The sequence below is a fragment of the Anopheles ziemanni genome, chromosome X, assembly GCF_943734765.1.
Source record: "Anopheles ziemanni chromosome X, idAnoZiCoDA_A2_x.2, whole genome shotgun sequence".
NCBI lineage: Eukaryota > Metazoa > Arthropoda > Insecta > Diptera > Culicidae > Anopheles > Anopheles ziemanni.
The window spans coordinates 785,325-808,537 of record NC_080707.1 but is presented as its reverse complement, the minus strand read 5'-3'; the positions used below and the strand labels follow the sequence as shown (position 1 = coordinate 808,537).

The 23,213-nt window shown below is 46.9% G+C and overlaps 4 protein-coding genes across 6 annotated transcripts; all 4 read left to right on the top strand.

Moving 5' to 3' along the window:
- Nucleotides 1-462: 462 nt before the first annotated feature.
- LOC131291472 (palmitoyltransferase ZDHHC8) lies at nt 463-12,045 on the top strand. Of its 3 annotated transcripts, XM_058320691.1 has the most exons (10): nt 463-968; nt 1,403-1,524; nt 1,606-1,763; nt 1,845-2,020; nt 2,101-2,295; nt 2,381-2,717; nt 3,983-4,012; nt 4,871-4,894; nt 6,975-7,435; nt 10,586-12,045. In XM_058320691.1, exons 1-10 carry the CDS (start codon nt 877-879, stop codon nt 11,754-11,756), a joined length of 2,766 nt encoding a protein of 921 aa, XP_058176674.1. In that variant the 5' UTR covers nt 463-876; the 3' UTR covers nt 11,757-12,045. The 3 variants fall into 3 exon arrangements, with proteins under 3 accessions (XP_058176674.1, XP_058176676.1, XP_058176675.1); XM_058320693.1 differs by lacking the exons at nt 3,983-4,012; nt 4,871-4,894 and having other exon boundaries at nt 2,381-2,696; nt 10,586-10,667; nt 10,722-12,045; XM_058320692.1 differs by lacking the exons at nt 3,983-4,012; nt 4,871-4,894 and having other exon boundaries at nt 2,381-2,696; nt 10,586-11,622; nt 11,659-12,045.
- Nucleotides 12,046-17,140: 5,095 nt separating this feature from the next.
- Nucleotides 17,141-19,820, top strand: LOC131290425 (forkhead box protein C1-like). The gene is made up of 7 exons (XM_058319579.1): nt 17,141-17,478; nt 17,731-17,838; nt 17,979-18,005; nt 18,097-18,173; nt 18,253-18,354; nt 18,549-18,974; nt 19,362-19,820. The coding sequence occupies exons 1-7, from the start codon at nt 17,160-17,162 to the stop codon at nt 19,818-19,820; spliced, it is 1,518 nt and encodes a 505-aa protein (XP_058175562.1). The 5' UTR covers nt 17,141-17,159.
- A 1,201-nt stretch (nt 19,821-21,021) lies between these two features.
- LOC131290424 (uncharacterized) lies at nt 21,022-21,525 on the top strand. Its single transcript, XM_058319578.1, has one exon. The coding sequence runs from the start codon at nt 21,022-21,024 to the stop codon at nt 21,523-21,525; it is 504 nt and encodes a 167-aa protein (XP_058175561.1).
- Nucleotides 21,526-21,973: 448 nt separating this feature from the next.
- Nucleotides 21,974-22,537, top strand: LOC131290422 (uncharacterized). Its single transcript, XM_058319576.1, has 2 exons — nt 21,974-22,070; nt 22,146-22,537. Exons 1-2 carry the CDS (start codon nt 21,974-21,976, stop codon nt 22,535-22,537), a joined length of 489 nt encoding a protein of 162 aa, XP_058175559.1.
- The last annotated feature ends 676 nt before the right edge of the window (nt 22,538-23,213 follow it).

Sequence of the window (23,213 nt, the reverse complement as noted above, 5' to 3'; positions counted from 1 at the left end):
GTAGCAGCGCAGCAGTGGATGTCATGTATGGTGCTGTCAGCAAACCCGTTACGGCATTGGGAAAGCTGGATTTTTTAATGTACTTTAAAAACCTCCCCCCTCTCTAAAAGTTAAACGCATGTTCCGCGAAAAAAGGGTGCGTGCGGTCGTCTGTTCGTGGAAATTACCGGCTTTCATGTGGCAAACAGAGCATCAATAAATACTCGTAATGTAGATTGTTTGAGACTCCATATGTGGACAGGACCAGCTACTTATCGAACATTGCATGTTCGGAAAAAGGGCAGCCTGCAAAAACGGTGTTAAGTCTTCATGTCGCGTACACTTGCCTACTACCAGCTATAGAAGTATATCCGTTACGCGACCGTCACTATCAGCTACTTTGCCTACTGCCGCCAAGCCATCTCCTTACTTTCCTTTCTCTCTTTACTACAGATTTACTTCTTCCGTGGTGCGCAATCTACTCTGCCGACCATTAAATGTAGATGCAGTCTTGCTTCCAACGGCAAGGGACACGGAGTCACGAACTGCTTAAAAATCGAGCCGTGTTAACGCTAGTGGCGATCTGCGACCAGAAGCGTTAACGCCGGATCCTTGTACGAAATTCGTTCTGCATCGAAAGAAAATTCCCCGGCCAGCTGCTGCACAAACAATCAATCGACAACTTCTCATCAATCAAAAACAGAGACAAGCACATCGAGCGGGTGGCCGGTTTAGGAATTTCATGCAGCGAAGGGCGAACGGAACGAACGAAAAGAAAACCTGTCACAACCAACCTGCAACGACGAGTCAACAACACGGCGCGCCATTGCCAAGTCATCGCTAGTGACACACCGATCGTCGCCGGACGGTCATTTCTAGCCGAGCCAGGGTGTGAAAATGCCGAAATGTGACGTTAAAACTCGATACATCCCAGCCACTTTCGCCTGGACGCTGCTGCTCAGCACCACATTCCTGTTCTTTTGGTACCCGTGAGTAGCTCCCCTTCGCTGGAGGATTCTTTTCTATTCTGCTGGAAGTGATTCTTCCAATATATCTTTTTTCATGTTTCCCAGAACTGTTATAGGTAGATTATAGGTTTCAGTTTTAGCGCAACAAATTTTTCGAAAAAAAAACAAAAAACTGGCAAAATCTTAAAACGCTTTGATCTTCGCACTATACGTTACTGACTAACTATAAATGACAGGTTTTAATTTGGAGCTTACTTTTTCGATTAAATTCACATAGTTTTGCAATCAATGTTTTCCCCTTGTGAATAAGGACATAAAGTGCATAATAGAGAGAATGAGAAAAAAATTTATTTGATTGCACTTCACTAAGAATTCGTGTGAGGCAACAAAGCCTTTGTTCCAAGCGATTCATCAACCCAGACTTGTATTAATTGCTTTTTATGTACCACTTACAGATGTCGCCAGTTCTACATTCATCGCCATCCATGGGTGCCAGTGTGTCAGGCCGTTATCACATTCTTCGTCATCGCCAACTTTACGCTGGCGACGTTCATGGATCCGGGCGTGATACCAAAGGGTAAGGAGATGTTTCCACCGAGAGAAAGTAAATCAGAGATCAGCGTCTATAGCTATCGCGTTTTCCTCTTTTTGTTTGCAGCTCCACCAGACGAGGATCGGGAGGATGAGTTTCGTGCACCACTGTACAAGAATGCCGAGATCAACGGCATCACGGTGCGCATGAAATGGTGTGTCACGTGTAAGTTCTACCGGCCGCCGCGCTGTTCGCACTGTTCCGTCTGCAATCACTGCATCGAGGTAAGGACGTCTAGTAAGGCGAAGACACGGGTTTCGGCTCTGATCTAAACATGCTCTCTTTTGGAATATCCCAAACCAAAGACGTTCGACCATCACTGTCCCTGGGTGAACAACTGCATCGGGCGGCGGAACTATCGATTTTTCTTCTTCTTCCTCATCTCGCTGTCGGTGCACATGCTGAGCATTTTCTCCCTGTCGCTCGTCTACGTGCTGCAGAAGGAGAAGGATAAGCTGACCGAGGTGGAACCGATCGTGGCGTAGGTATCGTTTAATTACTTTCTGAGGTGGGGATAGCTAGTTTTGACGGTTGCCTATCTTGTCTTGTTTCCCATTCCAGCATGATCTTGATGGCCATTGTGACGCTACTCGCCATACCCATCTTCGGTCTGACCGGATTTCACATGGTTTTAGTGTCCCGCGGGCGCACCACCAACGAACAGGTGACCGGCAAGTTCAAGGGAGGTTATAATCCGTTCTCGCGCCGCTGCTGGAGCAACTGCTGCTACACGCAATGCGGACCACAGTTTCCGAGGTGAGTGAAGATTCGTGATATCAGTGACAGTATCAGTAGCTTACTTGACTCGCCTTCTCAATTTACCCGCTTACTTCCTTTTTAGCCTCCTCAAACCGCAAAAGTATGTGGCTCGCCGCTCGAACAAGGACAACCAACCGATTAGCACCATCACCAACGACGGTGGTCCCGGTGGCGGCAGTGGTGGTGACGCTAGTGGTTCGGGCAGGCGCCATTTGCCCCCGGGGGGCTCGCAACAGCAGCAGCAGCACCCACAGCAGCAGCTCCAGCAGCAGCAGCAACAGGCACTCAGTCAGGGTGGTGGCATCTACGATAATAACCGACACACGCAGGTAAAAACCTATATGGATCATGGCAATGGTCACGGTATACGTACAGTTGGATCCAGTCATTACAGTAAGGTGCGTAGAATGTTTGGTTCTGTTTATCTTTATCCTCTATGTATATGTCCTATTTTTATTTGATGCCTTTGTTTTCCGTTAGACGAAACCATGTTATTCTCTTCCTTCACTATCCTGTTGTCTATGTTCTTTATCTTTTATTCTACACTCGGACTCGACTGTTTTCTCTCTTACTATTTTGATCACACCCCTTTGCCGGCATACCGAAGGGATACATTGTCCATATTCTGTACAAATTAATGAAAATTGCTTCGATCGTTGACATCACTTTTTTCGCTAAAAAGCCTGACCTTGAATCTACCTTAAAGCATAAACAAATTGCACCTCACAAGCACAAAAGCGACAAGCGGTCCTATAAATCATTGGCTGTGAATTTTTTCTACACCTCGCGACCCAGTTTTTCTTTATTATTCTAATAAAAACCTTTCCAACGATTCCTTTGTTCAATATTTCCCACTGTGTACATGGTTTGCAGTTTAGTTTCCCGTTTTTAGTTTAAATTGTATTCCTTTTTTATTACTTAGCGTTATTGTTTTGTTTGATTGTGATTCGTTTCTTAAATCATGTATTATTTTTTTCTTTTTGCCCACCAAACCCCGATCACTACTACCCCGGCTTCCATTCCTTACCACAACCACCACCTCCCAACATCACATCCACAAACATATTTCTCTGCAAACGCGTCAAATGCAGATGACAGAACGTTAGTTTGTGAATGAAAAGCAATGCGAAAGGTGCTAGGACTCCTTATTCGAAGTTACGTCTGTGCGAGTGTTTTTAAGCTTATTTTCTTTGCCGTTTCAGCAAGAAAAGATAACGTCAGTGTACAGTGTTTATCTTAAAAATCAGATAACTTTGCGCTTTGCGGTTTTATATAGAAAATATTGATTGGTTTTGAAAATAACGAACATTGAGACCGTGTTCTCTGAAGATCTTGGGCTGCCTGATAGATTTATAGATCGAAGCAGTTGGGATTGTTAAAATTCGTTGATTATCTTTTTCCGCGTTGCGATTCGTTGGACGGAAGCACACTAGCAAGTCAATCATTCTCATTAACCATAGAAATCCACACAGGATCATGATCGTCCGTATCTCTTTATCCGACTTGTGACGATACAATCAAACGTTCCACGAATGCGGTAGATTGATATTTGGCGTTCTTTAACACGGGTAGATAGTTAGAGTACTAAAATGCGCTGTCGTATGTAGAATAAGGTTATTATAGGTAAAATTTCAATTATACAAGCGCGTAGTTGACACGATTCATTGATCAAAACTAGTGGCAGTTATTGTCGAAGCATAGTGGATTTAGCAAAGTAGAATATGCTATAGGAAAGGAACCCCGACAGTTAAGAGAGATCCGGAATGGTTTTGAAACAGTTGTACCATACTTCGTTACATTCCATTTAGTGTTAAAATGTTATTTTTTTAATGCTGTTCGCCCTACAAAAACAAAATAATGTTCTAAATATACATTCTTCCTTTGATCATGGACAAGCCTTCCGCAAGTGGATCACGCTTTACCACTGAAGCTATGATTTTTCTGTTTTCCTGAGACACACTCCTCGCAAAGTACTAGTTTCTTTCCAATTCCCATACCCCGTTCTTTTCTCTTTCTTACTTTATCATGCGTGAATTCTATCTTCAAACATCCTTCCGCTGCTTCTACTAATATCCTCCTCATTCCACTTGTACGCATTTGGAAGGGCGCGCATTACGTGAAGGGTGGTGGGCTCATCTAAAGTTCTAAATAAGTTTATTGATGTAATCGATTTATGTTGTTGGTGATTAGTTTTATAGCTTTATTCTTTTCTCTGATTAGATTCTACTTTAATTTTTTGTGGTATTTTGTTATGTTCTGTGGCGTTGGTTTTTAATTTTTTTTTTTTGAATTGATCATAACAGGATTCTCGAATGCACTAATTCAGTAGGTTCTCGGCCGACTTCGGTTGACAGTACATATAACACCGATACCATTTGGAAGCGATCCAACTTGAAACTCTTCTGCTCCCCAATAACAAATATGTTGTTGTCTTGCACTTTTGATTCCTTTCCACCTATCTCTCTTTCTATCGCTCCGATAATTCCCATTCCTGCCCTGCGACGCACGCCTGCGGCACACAATCCTCACCTCTCGGATTGCGCCCTACTATCATCCACTTCACCCTTTAAAGGCACTGCAGGGCATCACCGATGAGGTAAAACAAGGTTCACTTCATTCGCCTTTCCCTCGGTTTTGTGTCCTTTATTCTGCGAGCTCAATTCTGTTGTTCTGCTTTGTTCCAGCTTGCAGTTAAATTTAGTTTGGCATTATGCGGTTGTAGGAGACATATAATTTATTTTCTTGCCTCTAACGAGTAGTTTCTTTATCTCAACATCTTTAATCATGGGCTTATATATTAGCTTCTTGCTCATTACATTCTTACAAATGGCTACGCAGTTTATTTCTTGATTTACTGTAAGCTCACGCATTTGCGTATTGCATTGAAGATGTTTAGTTGCTTTCTGGGCCTAAAATCGGCATAGATGTCAAAGATATCGGTCCACCCTTCCCCATCCGGGACAATCAGTTAATCTCGAGCCGATGTAAACTTATCTTATCGAACGGTAGGAATCGGATGTTTTGTCCCTTGCCATAGTAATTCTTCTTATCAACTATTATGACTGTTCGTATGGCCACAAAATATTTCGCAAGTCAATTTGAACATTGCGCCAACCATGGGAACACGTTCCGCGCAAAAAGGCAAACGAGATACAAAACAAAAAACATATGTCTGAAGGATGGCTTTTTTATTATCACTCCCTTTGGCGGATGCAACATTTGCTTGGAGGTTCAACTTTGAGAATGAGAATTATCTTTGTTAATCCTACCAAAACATGGTCCATACCGTACTTTAGTATTTTGTGGGAAAATGTATTCTGCACACAGGATCCACCAAATGCGGAAGGTAAGTGACCCGTAAGTGTATGTCAGTTCTGTGTGGGTGCTCCGATTCCTTCCTACCCATCCAAGCGTATGCTACTACCAGTTATGTATGTCGTAATGCAATGGAGGTACACGAATGTGCATGCGAGGTTAGCAAGTACCACCATGGATTGTCTTTGAAGATGGCGTGCAATGTTTTTAAGATTCCCAGGCACTATCTTTTCAAGCAACCCGTGGAGTTGGCTGCTTGAGCACCGCTCTAGTGTGAGCACGAGCATTTACCGACGATTGCGGACATTTCGCAATTCGATAGAAGCAACACGTTTCCACTATTTGTATCTCTTGGAAAGTTACGGAATGTCGGTGGGCTCATTAAAACTTTGCACTAGCAAGTAGCTGTGGTGTGTTGTTTCCTACGTGTGAAGGGCCAAAATAATTGTTTACAAACCGAATGCAATGAAATGGAGCTCTCTGTGTGTCCTGTCGTGAATGGAAATGCAACTCGTAGCCCGTCGGCCTAAGGCTTCCCCCCTCACGGTGTGCTAATGCCCCACCCCATATATTCCAAACCGATAAACCTTACTACTTTCCTGTCGTGATGGCTCTTTGATTGGCTTGTAACTGGCTTAGCAAACGTTGACTTGCCTGTATGTGACGCTTTCCTGCTTTGTTTTTCTATTCTGTTCTCTATTCCCATAACTCTACTCCGGTCCTTTATGTGCGTGCGTGTGTGTGTGTATGCGTGTTAGTCATGCCCTTAAGTGAGATGTATTTCGGTAGTGATAGTTAACATGCAACATGAGGTGGAATCGCATACGGATTTGTTTGATTTTACTATGGTTAAAAATAAACGATCGCTCATTTTCAAAGACCTGGGAGCTGAAAATTAAGCTCGGTGAGTAACGATCGTTTGTACTGATTATAACCACCATTTATTTCGACGAAAACGATTGACAAATGCTTCCAATTCACCAAAAATTAACGCTATCCGTATACGATTCCACCTAGCGTTAATTAGATTTAAAAAAAAACAGTATACACACACACCGAACCGAAATGACAAGGCTTCGTCAGAAAGAAAGGATGTCGAGATAAATATGCTGTGGAACGGTTCAAATGATGATTGCGCGTATTTTCGCGTTTTTCTTTCTCTTTCTCTCTCTCTATCTCTTTCTCTCTCATTCCCTCCTTCGCTTCCCTCTTTTCCCTTTCACTTAAATCTTTGATGTCGATACATAACTACAAAAAATAATTAAACAAAAATTTAAAAAAAATCAAAACCAAATATCGCCCTCCCCAAAATATCCTCCTCCCCCCGACCCGTCTCCATCTTGGTGCCCCCTGGTATCTAGCTCTCACCGGGCCGTGAGTGTTCCGATATCGACATGGAACCGCAGGCCTCGCAGAGTCGCGACTGCGAGCCAACGCCACCGCTGCAGCGCCACGGTTCAAAGAGCAACTTCTTTCTACCGCCGCTAGATGGCGGAGGCGGGCAGGGTGGCAGCGGTGGGGATTCACCCCGTCAGCAGCAGCAGCAGCACATTCGCATGTACCATCCACGGCACAGTCCACATCCGCGCCAGCGTGGGCTCGATCCGTCGCGCAGCTTCACCCCGGAGGGCTTATCGCCCGATCAACCTCCTGTTGGCCCTCCGCCCATGATCACGATACAGTCCCAGCAGCAGCAGCAGCAACAGCAGCAGCAGCAGCAGCGAGGACCGGTACCGCCATCGTCCGCTACACCGACTATGCAGCAGCGAATCAAGGCGCTTGGGGTGGCAACGCCGCTCGCCATGTCCAGTCCAGTGCGAAGGTAAGTTCGTGTTTCATCTGACTTATTCGGCCACGTTTTCATTTCAGCCATCCTCATACCACTGAATGCTACCCAGGCGCCCTAGACAGTCTGACTCCTTGGTCATCAGTCGTCGAGTTCGGTATAACGAGGAATCTGAATTGTTTATTATTGTTTATTATTGTTTATTATAAAATATTCCCCGTCCGCCGCGAAGGCTTAACGAGAGCTTCATGTTCAAACACATTGTACATACAAAACGTTATAACTTAACTTTAGCGTCGAATCCTATTCTTAAATGTGCTAATAGTTATTGAAAAGTCAAAATGACTTGCTAAAGTATTGAATATTCGGATCATCGCGTTCATCGGGGCATTTGCAGCGTATTGTACTTCTAAAGATTCTAAACCTAATAGCTGGCAACGAACATTATATGGGGGTAAGGCGGTTTGATCAGGCCAATTTAGTTTCCTTATGGCATAACGTGAACATTTGAATTTGAATTGTTTAAGAATTGGGACAACAGCTATATTATGCTTTAAATCAAAGTATCTCCAGAGAGCTAATTAAGTCATTCGCCCTTCGGTGTCAAAGAGTTTGACTGTTTGGAGTACACCACTCGTATCTGTGCATTCCCGATGGACTTGGTAAAGCGTTACGCTATGTGGTAATCGCAGACAAATATTTCTATTTAACCGAACGCACCAGTTCAACATACAAACGCGTCTACAAAGCATGTTGGTACGGATTGCTGGTACTCGCGCTTATACAAAATACCAAATGCCCGATAGGTAACGCTCTGTCCATGCTCATCTTTGTGGTGCTCAAGAAAAATTGGTAGTTCAATTGTGTTTTCTCCGCGTTTGCCCACCCAACTCATCTTTAATATTCTGAATCTTCGTTTTGTTTCTCTCTTCCTTCGTAATATACTTCACCGGCCACTGTGTGGCATTCACTGTTAATGGTTGGGCTGCTTTTACTTTTGGTGGGGGTGTTTCCATCATGCTAACGGACAACGTTATAGGTGGACGTAAGGGATGGGCAACATTCGAGCTCGATCTCTGGTCTGGATCACACATTATCACTGTACAGAATTGTCGTGCGATCTCCCATCGGTTATCTGCATCATTTCCTTCCTCATTCCATACACAAAAAAACACACATACGAGGAGTTGCTATAAATACAACCAGCACGATGCGGTGTTATATTATGTCGATGAAGTATACTGTACCCCATCGCACCTAGATTTATCCTCGGCTCGGACCATTGTCGTGTTCGAAGAATATTGGCCAAATGCGTAATATCGCTCAGGAATGGACGAAATTTTTTATTTCACTCACGTGTTTGTGCACAGCGAAGCTCATATATGAAGTTTTGTGAAAAGATCAATTGCAAAATGGTAATGCGATCGGCGTTGAGACCACCCTGCACCTGTGCGGCCCGTGCTACTATTGGCTCCGAAATTGTATGACATGCAGAGACAGCAACTGTACAGTTGAAGTAGCTCCTCGCTAAGACCACCGATCCACCAATGTATCTTCGGTGCTTTCCAAAGTTGACGATGCGGAAATAAAAAACTGGAGGGCGGGGGAAAGGAAACACATGGTTAGACCTATACCTTCGACGTTTGCACGAACCCGCCTTCGCGAGCCCGGACATCCCCATCCAGAGCAGCACGTGGGTACCAACTCTTTAGCCGTTCCGTTGAATTTCACGTTACCTTGCGTTACACTTCACCCGTGCTCGAAGGGTCGCTCTGTCGTTGGCTCGTTTTTGCGTCAGTGTTTAGTTCGTTCACTTGAGTTATTTTTTTCTATTATAAATTGTACAATCATTTGTTCGCTCCATTTAAGTGGTGTTACGTTTCGGCTAGCTTTTTGGAAACGCTTTTAGCTGCGTTCTCCATTGTATTAGATTGCTAGTTGGTTCGGAATATCAGAGATATACGATTGCTCGGCAGCATCCATATTCGTTTTGACGAGTTTTGTCTACCGGTTTGAATGTTACATTTAATTGCATTATTATTCCTGTTCTTCCATTTGTTATCGTCAATTTTCCATTTTGGTTTCCCTTTTCTTATTACATTAACTAGATGTTTGTTTAGTATGTTTTGTTCTTTTGGTATGAATATTTCGCTTTGCTCTGTTAATCTTCACCACAAAAATCATTAGTGATATTTTTAATAAGCATCGTTTGTCCCTTTGGCTGCAGTGTACCGAGAGCTAGAGAAAATTGTAGCTGTCCTCATCCATCTACCCATCCAGTTGATTTTGGTTCTGTATAAGTTGGTTATTTTCACTACATGTGCTTTCTGATGGGTCAGGCTGGGCACGACAAGAGTTACGCCTAAGCGTTCCACTTTCTGCCATATGCATTCAATGTTGTTTTCTAGTACACAAGTAGCAAAGAGTTCATGCGTACTTGTTCACTGCGGCAGAACCTTCGCCTTCGCAGGCAAGTTGGCCAATTACCTATTGATACGCCTAGTGTGAGTTGCAGGTTATTATTGTATGGTTTAGTAATGCCATTATTTAATCATTAATGTTTCGTTCGTTTCAGTTTTTTTCTGTTTCTATCAGGCCAAGACTTATTAAAGTGTTGTTGAAAAAGGAATGGTTTTGAATTGTAATATTGCTTTGGATAGACAAATGTGTACAAATAGGGTGAAATATTAAATAACATTGTTATTTTATGTGATATTACATTTCACAACTGAAACTTGCTTTCAAAACTACATGGATAAGTTGCGGCCTCACTCAACCCTGTTGTTTCTCCTCACACCAATTGTATTGCGGCAAGGCAGGTGCATTAGTGTATTTGTGGTCATGCTTTATTCTCGGTACTGCCAAGTGTTGTTTGCGGCAAAAGTGAATACTTCTGGGCACGAGCGATGCCCTCATTCGCATTCCATCGTAGCGCGTATTGATGCAGTCCGTTTTAGCAACTGTTCCCCTATTCGCTGGGCGTTACTGTGTGTTCTTCGACTGTAGTACGCTCGAAAACTTGTTGGCCATTAGGTTTAAGCTTATCTCCAGGGGCGAGGATTCGGTAGGTCCCTGGAGAACTTAGTTTCTTTAGACTTTGCACAGTGACAGCGACCTGTTGCTGTCCGTTCCTACCCGTTTCGTTGTCGAGTTTGTACTAAACGAAACTTCACTGCTGCATTCTAGATCCAACCCCGGCACACCGACCCAACCGAGGAGGCCCGATTTTATCAGTGTTGGGCAGCAGCAGCAGCAGCAGCAGCAGCTCGTAGGAAGTGGTGGTATCTCGGGCAACTACTATGATTTCCCACTGCAACCACAGCAACAACAGCAACATCAGCTTGCCCCACAAACAATGGCACTCCATCAGACAACGGGTCTTCCCCCGCAACATCCATACCATCAGCAACAGCAGCAACAACAGCAGCAGCAATATCCGATGGTGCACCATAACGGAGGACTGGTCGGACCGGTTGCTCCGCAGTCCCAACAGCAGCAGCAGCAGCAGCAACAACTCCGTGGTGGCAACAACGGGCCGTCGGTCGTTTACCATCATGGTAGCCCGCAGCGGCGTTACCTCTCTGAAGGAGAGCTTGTACGGCAGGGAGCGGAGTTGTCGTACGCCCGAAACAATCAAACGTCGGATAACATCCGGGAGTTGGCAGGAAGCCCTCAGCGCGGCGTGTACCACTGGAAGGACACGTCACCCGGGTTCAGCAGTCAGCCGAACGGTGGTGTCGGCCAGCCGCCACCGCCACCCCCCGGCGTTTCGGTTTATCAGAACACTCCCAGTCCCACTGCCCCCCAGCAGCAGCAGCAGCAGCAACAACTTCATCACCAACAACAGCAGCAACAGCAGCCACAACAAATGGCCCAATCTATGGCTCCGTTTGGAACGGTCAGTGCCGCCCGCTACCAGCTGCAGCAGCAGCAGCAACAGAACAGTCTCTCTGGTGGCACTGCTGGTGGCATCGGGGGATACCATCCGGCCCTGCGTGGAGGAGTGCCCGTCTTTCCACCCCAACCACCTCCCCAATCGGCACTACAACAGCAGCAGCAACAACAACAGTCTACCACCGGACCGCAGGCACCATCACCCTCGATTAAACGCAAAGCAACCCCGACCAGGCCCATGTCCTTTGTTCGTGCTCTCGAAATGACCGACTCGATGGAGATGTCGGCAGCGACAGCCGGCGAGAATAATGTAGGCCAGAACGCTAGTGGTGTGTCTGTCGGTGGCGTTCCGGGGCAAGCCGCAGGGCCCGGCGGTGGCGGTGGCTTGCGAGGAGGCAACACTACCAGCCCGCCGGACCAGCGCGCCAGTGTGTACGATATGAACTACGAGATTTCAGTGTAGAAGCACTACGCGAGCGCAATGGCGATATGCGGTAGTAACACTAGAAACTAATTGTAACGCAACGCACCCTTCCTGACAAAACCCTACCCAGCAAAAACCGCCGGGCTGCTTGAGGAGTGCTCTATGTTTAACGGACCGGGAAGAAGGTTGCTGGGACGGTTTAGGACACGACCATACCCTGCAACCTCTCCTCGAGCGGAGAAAAGCCAACCACTAGGGTATAGGGTTAGGTTCGATGTGTCGCACTACTAGATCCCACATCCTTTTCCCATCTCGGATGGGTAAAACGTGTGCTTATGCTATGCGCCTCGTGCTTGTGCATCTGGGTGGATGTGTGTGTTTGTGTGCGTGCGCGCGTGTATGAGTGAGTGTGTGTGTGTGTACTTTACCGTACGCTACAGGAGTAGAGTAATATGAAGCAACTTCCAAGCATCGATTCAATCCCTAATCTTCGCCGGATCGTCAGTACAAACATGGGAACGATTCGTACAACACCAACCCCCACACCCACAGCCACACACATATACATCCATCCACATTTGCTGCTGCGAATACGGTATAGTCCTTTCCCACGATCAACTGGCTGTTGCGTTACGAGTTGCGCTCTCGAATCCGATCTCTCAAAGCTCGAATGCGTGTCTGGCATAGTGTACAGATTAATAGTATTTTTCTTTTGTCACTTCTATATAGCAGGCATGCAAAATCTTCGTCAGCTTTACATTTTTCTAGGTCTACTTTGGGAAAAAAGTATATCTATAGCTTTTGCTTTTTCGCGGTTTGTTGTGATTCGATTGTGTACCGACCTTTATTTATGGTCTTCCTATTTTTTGTTTGCTAATGATAGATAGGAAAGTAAGCGGGGTGCTTTGCACACATCACACGCAGAAACAATGAATGCGAGCAGGCCAGGAACCAGTCTTTAGCAATTATTTATATTTATACACGAATGCATTACTTCCGTCACGGCTGCACGTATCCGTGCATCTATATTTACGGGCCGTAGATAATCGTTGTTATCTAGTGGTTAGGCATATATCTGGCGAAGGCAAACACAGGACACACATTTGTTCGGTTCTTCGCACGAAGTATTCACGTCCCCTTATTCCCTTTTTAACATTTTTTTATCAACTAAGGTTTAAGTTCGATGGCATTTTTCTCCTAGCTCTTTTCGGTTAGCCCGATATCCTGAATGCCTTTCAACACCCACTCGTCTCTTAACCCGCCGTCCAACAGAGCCCACTGTGCAAGCGGTTCTTCCGGGGTTCGCCTGGGCTAGGAGGAATCTATTTTTCTCGGGGTTTTTGACAAGGCCTCTTGCATCCTTTCCATGGTTTAAAGAAAGATAAAACATAACGTTTACTAATCAAAGTAACCTGCTGTTCGAATAGAATCATATGTTGTTCGAATATAATCATATGTTGTACGCGGATAAACATACTGATAAGGGATTAGCTTTAGAAAGCTAGAAGCCAGGATCCTTCGTTCTTCATTGTAATGCCCAGTAGCGGTCAGGCAGAAAAGAAAATGGGAACAATTAGACTGTATCCAAAGCATGAGTCGAGGACAGCAGTAATCCGCATCAGCTCGCTTCCTAACCCTGCACAACCTTTTCTCATGCTCATTCGTGGATGTTCTCGCGTGCGTAGCCAAGCTACACCAAACACACTCATACACAAACGCCCACATAAGTATGAATACGTTCGAAAATGTATTTTGTAATTATTTGTTGGTGCGCGCAATTAATGAAGGCAAAGATTCGGAGATTTCTGGCGCACTGGCAACCACATGAACGACAGGACGCTACTAGCTGCCTGTTGTGTATAGGAAACAATCGTTAGCAAGGCGACATCGAATTAGGGGAGGTGTATGAAAGTGTATGAAAAAGAAACATAAATATTGATAATGATGATTTGTTAATGTACATAGATGAAGAAAGTAATACAAAACCCACAAAAACAGACCCTCGAACATTGATACACACACACACACGATCTGGGAGCTTCGTGTCAATGTATAAGAAGCGGTTATGGAGCAGAAAAACTGAACTCCTTTTTGGTACGAAAACCCTATAGGCATTTTTTGTGGCACTGCTATTAGTTTCCTATTCTCCCCATCAAGACAAGAAACTGCACCGTCCACCCCGCAAGGGTGTGGGATACCTGTAAACTGTTATCTGCATTTTCTTGAGTTTCTTCTGTCGGTTGCCTCTGTACGGCTCGTGTATAGTGTTTGCTTTTACTCCAGGACTGATGAAACATATAGAGGTGTAAAAGATTAAATTAACAAAACAAAAAACCAACAAAAAAACAAAGATAAAACATACACACAAACCAAACATACGGAAACACGTATTATGGCGGAAAGCAGAGTAATGAATGGATCAATTAGTTTTCGCGTTTTAATTCGACCACTTGATGGCCGAATGGAAGAGGCTCTCAGAGTAGGACGATATTAAACGGCCGCATGCTGCCGGCAAAAGACGGAAAGCGTGGCTCAGGGACATCTACTATCTATCATTACCAACACTACCGCCATCGCCACCGCCGACCGCCACTGCGTTGTTCGTTGTCAGTTCCGGAATGTGGGTAGAGGTGGTTTTTGCTAGCACGGCGAGATAGAATTTAGAGGGCTTGTGTGTTGAAGCCCCATCTCACTGTTAGGTGGGATGGGGGAAGGGTTAGGACGCTAAAAAAATGATGAAAAAAAAAGAAAAAAAAAACCAAAACCAATCTTACAACAAATTTACTAACCAGCTGATGATGTAAAAGGCGATCAGTTCTATGTGGGGTTTCCTTTTGTAATGTATAAAAGAAAAGAAGGAGTACGGTATCAAATCAATGTCACCCTAGCGAAAGTTAAACATACTTACAAATACACATACACATACACACACATACACACACACAGATACATACAAACACCCACATTTTTTCACTACAAGCAGATAGTAAAGAAGATAGAATAAGTGCGCTGCTCCGTGTGGCCACGTTGGCCAAGTTTGGAGACAACATTACGATCTCGGCATTGGCCAGACGTGTGTAAGTTTTTCAGTGTGCATACCAGTGGGGGTGGGGTATGGGGTTGTGTGTGCTGGAACTAAGGGGGGGAGGGGGGGGGGGGGGAGTAGGAGAAGGTGTGCAAAAACTGTTTGGATTGTAGCAGACCGGTCCAGGTGTCCCGGGGGTTTGAGCGGGCGGGACTGGGTTAGAACGCAGCCGAGAATGTTTTACTCGAACTGAGTTATTATTTGTGTCAAATAAAGAAAAGAAATCGAATGAGAAAAAAATGGAATAAAATTATATAAAATTGTATTGAAGCTGGTTGTGAGCTTTTATTCTAAGTTAATGTATTATATACGCCAGTTAGATGTACATAGAGTAGAGTATTTAAGTAATTTTATTCTTTTCTTGTAACAGAGCGCGATGCAAAACGAATTGAAGCTGATTGCATGGGAACGTGGTACAGAAACATGGGAACGCCTGCGCACTAGCGACGATGGACGATGGTGGAATTGCTCCCGCAAATCTTATCCGTGCCGAACCGGAAAGGTTTCAGTCGGTGTCCTTTATGGTGAAACATTTCGGCACCGGGTCGGGGTGAAATGACCAAACACTCGAACAACACAACCTGCATGGAGTGTGCGCGATGGCATGGCTTGTCGACAGAGAGAGAGACAGAGTCACCGAGGAGAGTGTGAGAACAGGACGCGTAGCACACGGATCCGGCCAGGCCAGCATCGGTGGCGCTTGGTTGCACTTTTCGATGCACACGGGCCGCAGATGCGCTCCGTCTGCCAGCCGGATTGCATACTCCACGGCGTGCATTCAACCGGTGCCTGAACAGTGACAAACAGAGAGAGAGAGTGAGGGAGGGAGGAAGGGAGGTCATGAGATAGAGTGTGCCAGGGATTCGCCGAATGGAGGATACGAAAATCGGTCCATAGAAGGTGTTACTGCGGTTGTGGTTGCTCGGTTCGTTAGGATTGGTGGCCAGCTAGAACCTAGGTGCACACCGTGAGTCGTGGCTAGACAGAACTGTCCAGCAGGAGAGGAGTGTCTGTGGGTGTGTGATGCCAAGCCCTTTGTTGGTAAATCGTCTGGAATTCATCTGTTTCGGGATCAATCGGCCCTTTTTCATCTGCAGACGGTTTGGAGTTGCCCCAAAATTGCTTGATTCCACCGTTTGGTTACATATTGCTACAATTTAGTGCATCTTGGGCAATGTTAATCCTCCACAAATCCTACCTCACCGAAGGTCGCTACCACCCCTACCCCTTACGCTCAGTTTCTCCTGTTTTTTTCCCAGCTGCATCTCGGACTGTTCGGTCATATCTTGTCGATCGCAACAGTGCATAATGTTGTGGTAGTTTAGTTTTTTCTCAAAACTACAGCCGTAGCTTGAGTTCCCAACTCGTTAAAAACGATGGAGCGTGTTTTGTCTGGACCCTCTGGCCAGCCATTGCCAGACGACCATTCACTGGACCGTGGTTCAGGGCGCAGACGTGTGCACTTGATGCACCCATCCTTACACTGGGTGTGTATGTTCGCGTTTGTGTCTACAAACGCTTTTGCCCTAACAATTTCTTACCCTGGCATTGCACCTCTTAAGTTGAGCAACATGATGCAATTGCTTGGTTTCAAATGGATTAGATCAAGTTGGGATGTTCGGCCGTGACTCCGATATTTTCTCACCAAGCAAGGAAGGTTTGCTAAATACTCAATCGTGCACGGGTGAAGTACACGCCGTGGGAGTTGACTAGAAGCACCATCTTACCCGATAGTGTAATATAACAATACTCAATTCAGTATCTTTTGGTTTTTCCCCAGCGTACCAGCAAAGGACCTGTCTGCAGGAGAACGCTCGGTGTGTCGGCCACCTGGACTTGCACAAAATGACTTGCAATCAAACTTCGTAAAGCTGACGGACGGACATGCTAGCAGTGTGTGGGGATGTCCTGCCATGGCTGCCGTTACGATTGCTGGAAAAATACCCTGCCTCCATCTCTATGGTGGTCTGCAATTTGGAGTCTCATTACTTTAGTTTCTTTTAAAATAGTTTCTCTCCTTAGTTTGTGGTCAGTGGGTGCAATGTATTGTGTAACTGACAGCTATGCGCTGTAACTGGGATAACACGCTGTAAATGAATTAGTCTTAACATTTGCGGTTTGTTTTTTATGCTTTTATTTCCTACATACACACACACGCACATACACTGGCAGATGAGCTCGGTAATGGTTCGTCGTCGTCGAGGGCCGCATCGACCGCGATCCACCCGCTGTTCGGTGGAGGCGCCTGCCGCTGGCCAGGATGTGAGAGGGTGTTCGACGAGTTCGACGACTTCTACAGCCACCTGCACTCGGATCACATCAACGGGGACTACTCGGCGGCGCAGGCCCGCATCCAGATGGAGGTGGTGTGCCAGTTGCACCTGCAACTGCAGAAGGAACGCGACCGGCTGCAGGCGATGATTCTGCACCTGAACAAGAAGAACGAGATGATGCGTGCTCCGTCGGCCTTGTTCGCGGGGCCCGCCGGCTTCCTGTCGCAGCTACCCGCGCTTCCTTCCCTGCCACCGGCACCGTCAGTCGCGCAGTCTACGATCCCACCCGGCACGGCTTCAACCGCCCGGCTAGACCCGACCCAACACGGCACACTTCCGGGGCCGTTCGATCTCATAGCCGGACTGCGCTTTCCCGCAGATCTGGTCGCCGACATGGCGGCCAGTGCGTCACTGGTGGCCGGATCCTTCGGCAGCCGGCTTCACCAGCATCATCAACACCAGCAGCAACATCATCAGCAGCAGCAGCACCATCAACAACAACAACAGCAGCAGCAACAGCAACAGCAGCAACAGCAGCAGCAACAGCAGCAGCAGCAGCAAAACCATCAGCAGTCACCCTCGGCTTCGTCGGCATCATCTCAGCATCATTTGCATCACCAACAGCATGGTACGCATTCGCCAACAACGTCGGCAGGCTCGGCACCGCCACTGGGGAACGCCCCTGGTCCTGGTGCGAGCTCCAAGTCCTCCAAGGGTACCGGTAACGTTCGCCCCAAATACTTCTCTGCGCAGGACAGCGAAGGTAAGATTCCATATTCATTAGGTGCGTTCCGACGATACAAATGTTGCACATGGCCATCAACATGGCGTACTTTCATTAGTTCCTAATCCATATGTTCTTCTTCGTTTGCATGCACCTTTTCTGGACGCTAACACGTATAGAACTCAACTATCCGGATGTTCAAGACGGTAAGTAGATCCAGTACTAGGTACAAACATCGTAGAATGTTACCTACTTATCGAAATTTTCGTAAAACTCTTTTTGTATTCTTCGCACTAGATGTGCATAAGAACCGCGAGTTCTACCGTAGTCACGACGTGCGCCCACCGTTTACCTACGCGTCGCTGATCCGTCAGGTAGGTGTCCCTGTGAGCCAGCAGATATTTCATTCTCTATCTTAACCATTTCCCGTTTGACGACATGTGTCTTCAACAGTCTATCATAGAGTCACCCGAGAAGCAGCTGACGCTGAATGAAATCTACAACTGGTTCCAGAACACCTTCTGCTACTTCAGGCGCAATGCGGCCACCTGGAAGGTAAGTTCTGGTGCGATTACAGTCTTGCTTGCTCATAGCCGAGATGTGGATTATGGGGATATTCTATCTTGGGGAAAGCGACAATATTATTTACAGTCTACGGCTAATGCAACGTAGCCGAAGTGGTTAGTATAACTGGCAACAGCTGTTCGTAAACACATCCCTTTTCTTTCGTGGGGACTCCCGGTGGGCAGAACGCTGTTCGTCACAACCTGTCGCTCCACAAGTGTTTCATGCGGGTGGAGAACATAAAGGGTGCCGTGTGGACGGTGAACGAGGCCGAGTTCTGCAAGCGCCGCCCGCAGAAGCTCGGTATCATGCAGTTCAAGTTCCAGCAGCAGCATCAGCAGCACCCACATCCGTCGCAGGGTACCGTGTCCGGGCACCAGGGCAGCAAGAAGAAGCAACCGTCCTCGCAGGCGACCGCAACGGCGGCCCAGTCTGCCCAGCAATCGTCTCCTCAGCACCAGCCGGGTCAGCGGTCGGTGTCCGGCTCGCCAGCCGGTTCCATCGCCTCTTCGGTCGGGGCGGCTATTGTGGCCAGTGTTGCCAGCACGCTCAAACCACCACCGCCGCCATTCTTCTACAAACGGTTCGTTCGCAAAGCCCATTTTGTGCATGTAGCCAAACCCGTACCGCTCCTCTCACATTACTTCCGATCATTTTCCGCCATTTGTTTGCCGTTCGAGGGCACAATGACATGTAATGAAGGTACAGCCACCGGCCGTGAGGCTTACTAACCGCCATCGCACACTTGTTTACTACCTGCGTCATTGCGGTTCGTGCCTCCAGGAGCCGGCTTTGGCATGCTTTGACTAGCATTATCCCAACGGATTGCACTCAGTAGCATATTCAAGGAGACATAACACCGCTGCCACGAGTTGCTGCACTCGAGTAGAACGACGATTGTGAGGTAAAGACTCGTTTTGTCTGCCTGCGCCAAGTTCGGTGCTAACGCTTGCGTTTCGGTTCCGACCAACTGCGGTGTTCCGTTCCCCCCCCCACAGAACGCGATACGCACCAACCTTTCGCTGCACAAATGCTTCGTGCGCTACGAGGATGACTTTGGTTCGTTCTGGATGGTGGACGACCACGAGTTCCTCAAGCGCCGCCACCTGTCGCGCGGACGACCAAGGAAGTATGACATTTCGATGCCCCCGCTTAGCGACGGTGGTCCCGGTTCTGGTCCGACACCGGGCCGGCAATCCGCCAGTGTCGAACGCACCGGACACCATCCAGGAGCTGCCGGCGATGGACGATCGATGGAGCACGGTCCACATGGTGATGGGGGCGGGGCGGACTGCATCGAACCATCGTCGCAGTCGCTTGGTTCTGGCAGTTTTCGCTACTGTGCGGACGAGTACGGCGAACCCACAAGCACAGCCGGCAAACCAGATAAGGAAGGACAACTCGCCAGCACCGGGCGGCGCTCGATGACTAAAAAGTCCGACTTTAGCAGACGGTAACGATTCACATTCTCGTCGCTGGACAGCTTCTCTGGCCTGCAATTTGCAAACATTTCCCCTGCTCCTCTTCGCTCCCCTACCGATTCTTTCCATTTTTCTCTTCGTCTTGTAACGCCTTGCATGTAACTTATCCATGGGTGGGAAAGTTTTTCTTTTAAAGTTACATTTTCGTAGCCCATGCGCAGACAAGGCTATTGTTTTTCACATGCCAAGCATTTATCTTCGTTCAGTTTCACCTTTCTTTAGCTAGGTCGGTTCACGGAGATGCACTTCCGGAATGGCACACGCTCAATGGTTAGACATCGTTGTCCACAGGTGTACACAATCTACTTCGACACTCAACTTCGATATCTAGCGTGTTGTACATATTCCATTAAAACTAATTTGAACAATTTTCCAATTTGTTTTTCTCCCGAAAGCAGAATTTGTGTCCCTCCATTTTCAGATAGTTTTCTGCAGTCTTCTATCTGGCCCGGGTACCAGAGCGGATTGTGGCAGCAGATCAACCGTACGTATCAGCCATCGATCGTACATTCCTGTCGACAGCGTACCATCAGCCTCAAGCTATGAACGGTGCCGACCAATAAAAAAAACTATTTACTAACTAACCAGAGTAAGAGAGTGTGATAATGGGTCAAAATTTATTCACTCTATCACAATGTGTCATTCCATCACACAAGGTCAGCAGCGATGTTGCAGTTCTTTTAAGACAACGAGATATCTCTTACTATCCATAGCGATAAGAAGCACCAGCTGTTTCGGAGGAAGTGTAACGCAATCGGACCGACGAAACAAAATCCCCGCCGTTTGTTGACGGTAATCAACGTGTGTCAGTTGACAAACATCTCGTTTTGTCAAGTGAATGGATTACTTCGTTTGCTTCCAGCGCGAAGTGTTTGACCGCTGGCTGTTGGATATTGGCGATCTACGACCGATATGCGACTCGGTCGAGTGGTCGTTTCCTTCGATAAAGGGCGCAAAGTTGTGGTAGGAGGTTGCGGGTGGGGTTACTATCTCTTGAGTGGCACATCCGTTCTCATGCGGTCAAGATCGTCTTGTAACCTACTTTTCGCGACGCTGGTTCCTATAAAACCTTATAGATGCTCCTCCATCAATCATCAGCTGCAGTCTTCCGCCAACGCTATTCTAGTAAACTGTTTCTTCCGGTATAGCCACGGGTTCGATATCGTACAGAATCACAATGCGCTCGCTTTCGGTAGCAATTTGTTTGGGCATCGCATTGGTGCAACTGCTCGGCAGTGCTAGCTGTGTGCCGTCGTCAGAAGAGGCGCAGGTTCTCAGGAGCGTTGTCACGATCGAAACAGTATCGGATATCGATGCGTTCCGCAGGGCCAACCCGGAGCTCACTGTCGCCAAGCTGCCATCGACGAAAGCAGAGGTAGCCGAAGGCCGCCAGCAGATCGTCTATACGCTAGGGTATCATATTGCGAACGAGCGGCTCATTGGACTGTCTTCGGACAACAAGTCCTGGTCTACACCGCAGAACGTGAAGCTTGATCTGGAGTATCCGACGGTGGGCAGCGGGAACGTTGTATCTTACGTCGAGGTGGTGGTTAATCAGAGCACGCCCAACGGCGTTGGCTACCTCGTGTCTGGAGGTGTCGGTCAACGCCACGTTCGCCTGGTGATAGAGGCATACGGCACAACCTACTTCAACTACAATGCCGCCATCTATGGGTACTAGCCGCTTCTAACCGCGATACGAAGTACGAACGCAAATGAAAATAGAACCAATCGAGTACACCTGAATGTTTGATTGTTTACTTGCAAGTGTTTTCGTTTTGATTTGCTGCAATGTTTTGCTTTAACGTTTGCAGGTTTAAAAGTGTTTTTGCTGATTGCGCAATTTTCGATTCTATGTTCCGGTTTGTTTTTATAGCAATAACAAATAGGACACAGAAGAAGGGCGTTATTGTTTCGTGTGTTTTGCATTTTCGAGCACGGTTTGAATCGTAACTGAACCAGGCGTATGTAGTGATCTACCATTGCTTCCTACGTTCACATCAGTTTGAACTTATCTTCTCCCACTGCTGTAACGAGTCGAGTGGCTATCTGTTCACCATTAAACATCTGTTTGAAGCCTAGTCTTTTTCCATTTTCGTGGTGTTCTGTGTCGTAAATCTCCGAAGAAGATGTTGCATGGCCTACGGGATTGTTGTGTATTTTTGATAGCGTACACTACACTGCTAGGCGTACTTTTAGCAACTAGCTACGCAAGCGAGTACAATTGTAAGTAAGGTACGGCACAAATTTTGCAGTTCACTGATGTGTGCGGACGCACGATGTTTCATTGTACACCTGCAGACATACCCGATCCATCTGAACTCGAATGTCCCGGCAACGTAACCTACCGGGCGGTAACGCTGACAGCCTACCATCCGATGTTTGACTCGGATAGAAAACGCGACTATCTGGACGCCAGCAACCGGAAGCTGTACACGCTGCAAGAGTACCTAGATAACCGCGCACCGTATGTGACAGTTGGAATGGACCCAACACTTCACCTTCCGTACGGCAAGGAAGCCTGCATTCCTGAGCTGAATCGGCACTTCCGGCGCGCTATTCGGTTGCAGGTGCGTGACACGCACGAGGATCTCACCGGTGGTGGCTTTCGACGGGTGGACGTGTGCGTGCGAACGCAAGAAGACAGCTACGATGATGTTGTGAACATGCTGCACGTAACACTTGTACTCTGAGGTGGTGGTTTCGAGATAAGGAATTAAAACGATTCGCAGCCGTGCGAACACAAGAGAAACTTCACACAACCAAATTCATCCGAAACGTTCGCAACAACATCAATGCGCCTTCAGCGTCAAATGGTATTCCGAAGTTATCAGCTGACGGTACGTTCCGGATCGTAGAAGCCACAATCGGCGAATGACGAGTCCTTGAACATTTTTGGTGATCATTAGAATTATTGTTTCGCCAGAACGAGACAAGAAATAGACTGGCCAAAAAATAACCACTGTATGCAACCATCACGAGTGAAAGTGAATATGTACTATTCTGCACGCTCGCAAAGCTGTGTAAGTTCAAGTTCTTCATGGTTCCGGCTTAGTGTTACCTTGTGTCATCCGATTTTCAAATGGAAACCAGAAGGAATTTGGACTCGGTGAGATAATGATGTGTCTGATCGGATGCGCCAGGAATGTTGCTAGTAGATGGACGGTGAAGGTCGTTCTTCTACTCACGTTAGCCATTATCGGAGGGAAAGAATCGATAGGTGAAAATAATGGTGCGTATAGTGTAAAGAAACACTCTCTGAGCATCTTGTTCGTTTTCTTGATATACTCCTCCGCAGAAGGCTTCGTGTTTCCTCCCGACCACGGCTCAGAAGGTGACCCGTGCACGTTCCAGCCAGGCTGGGAGGGT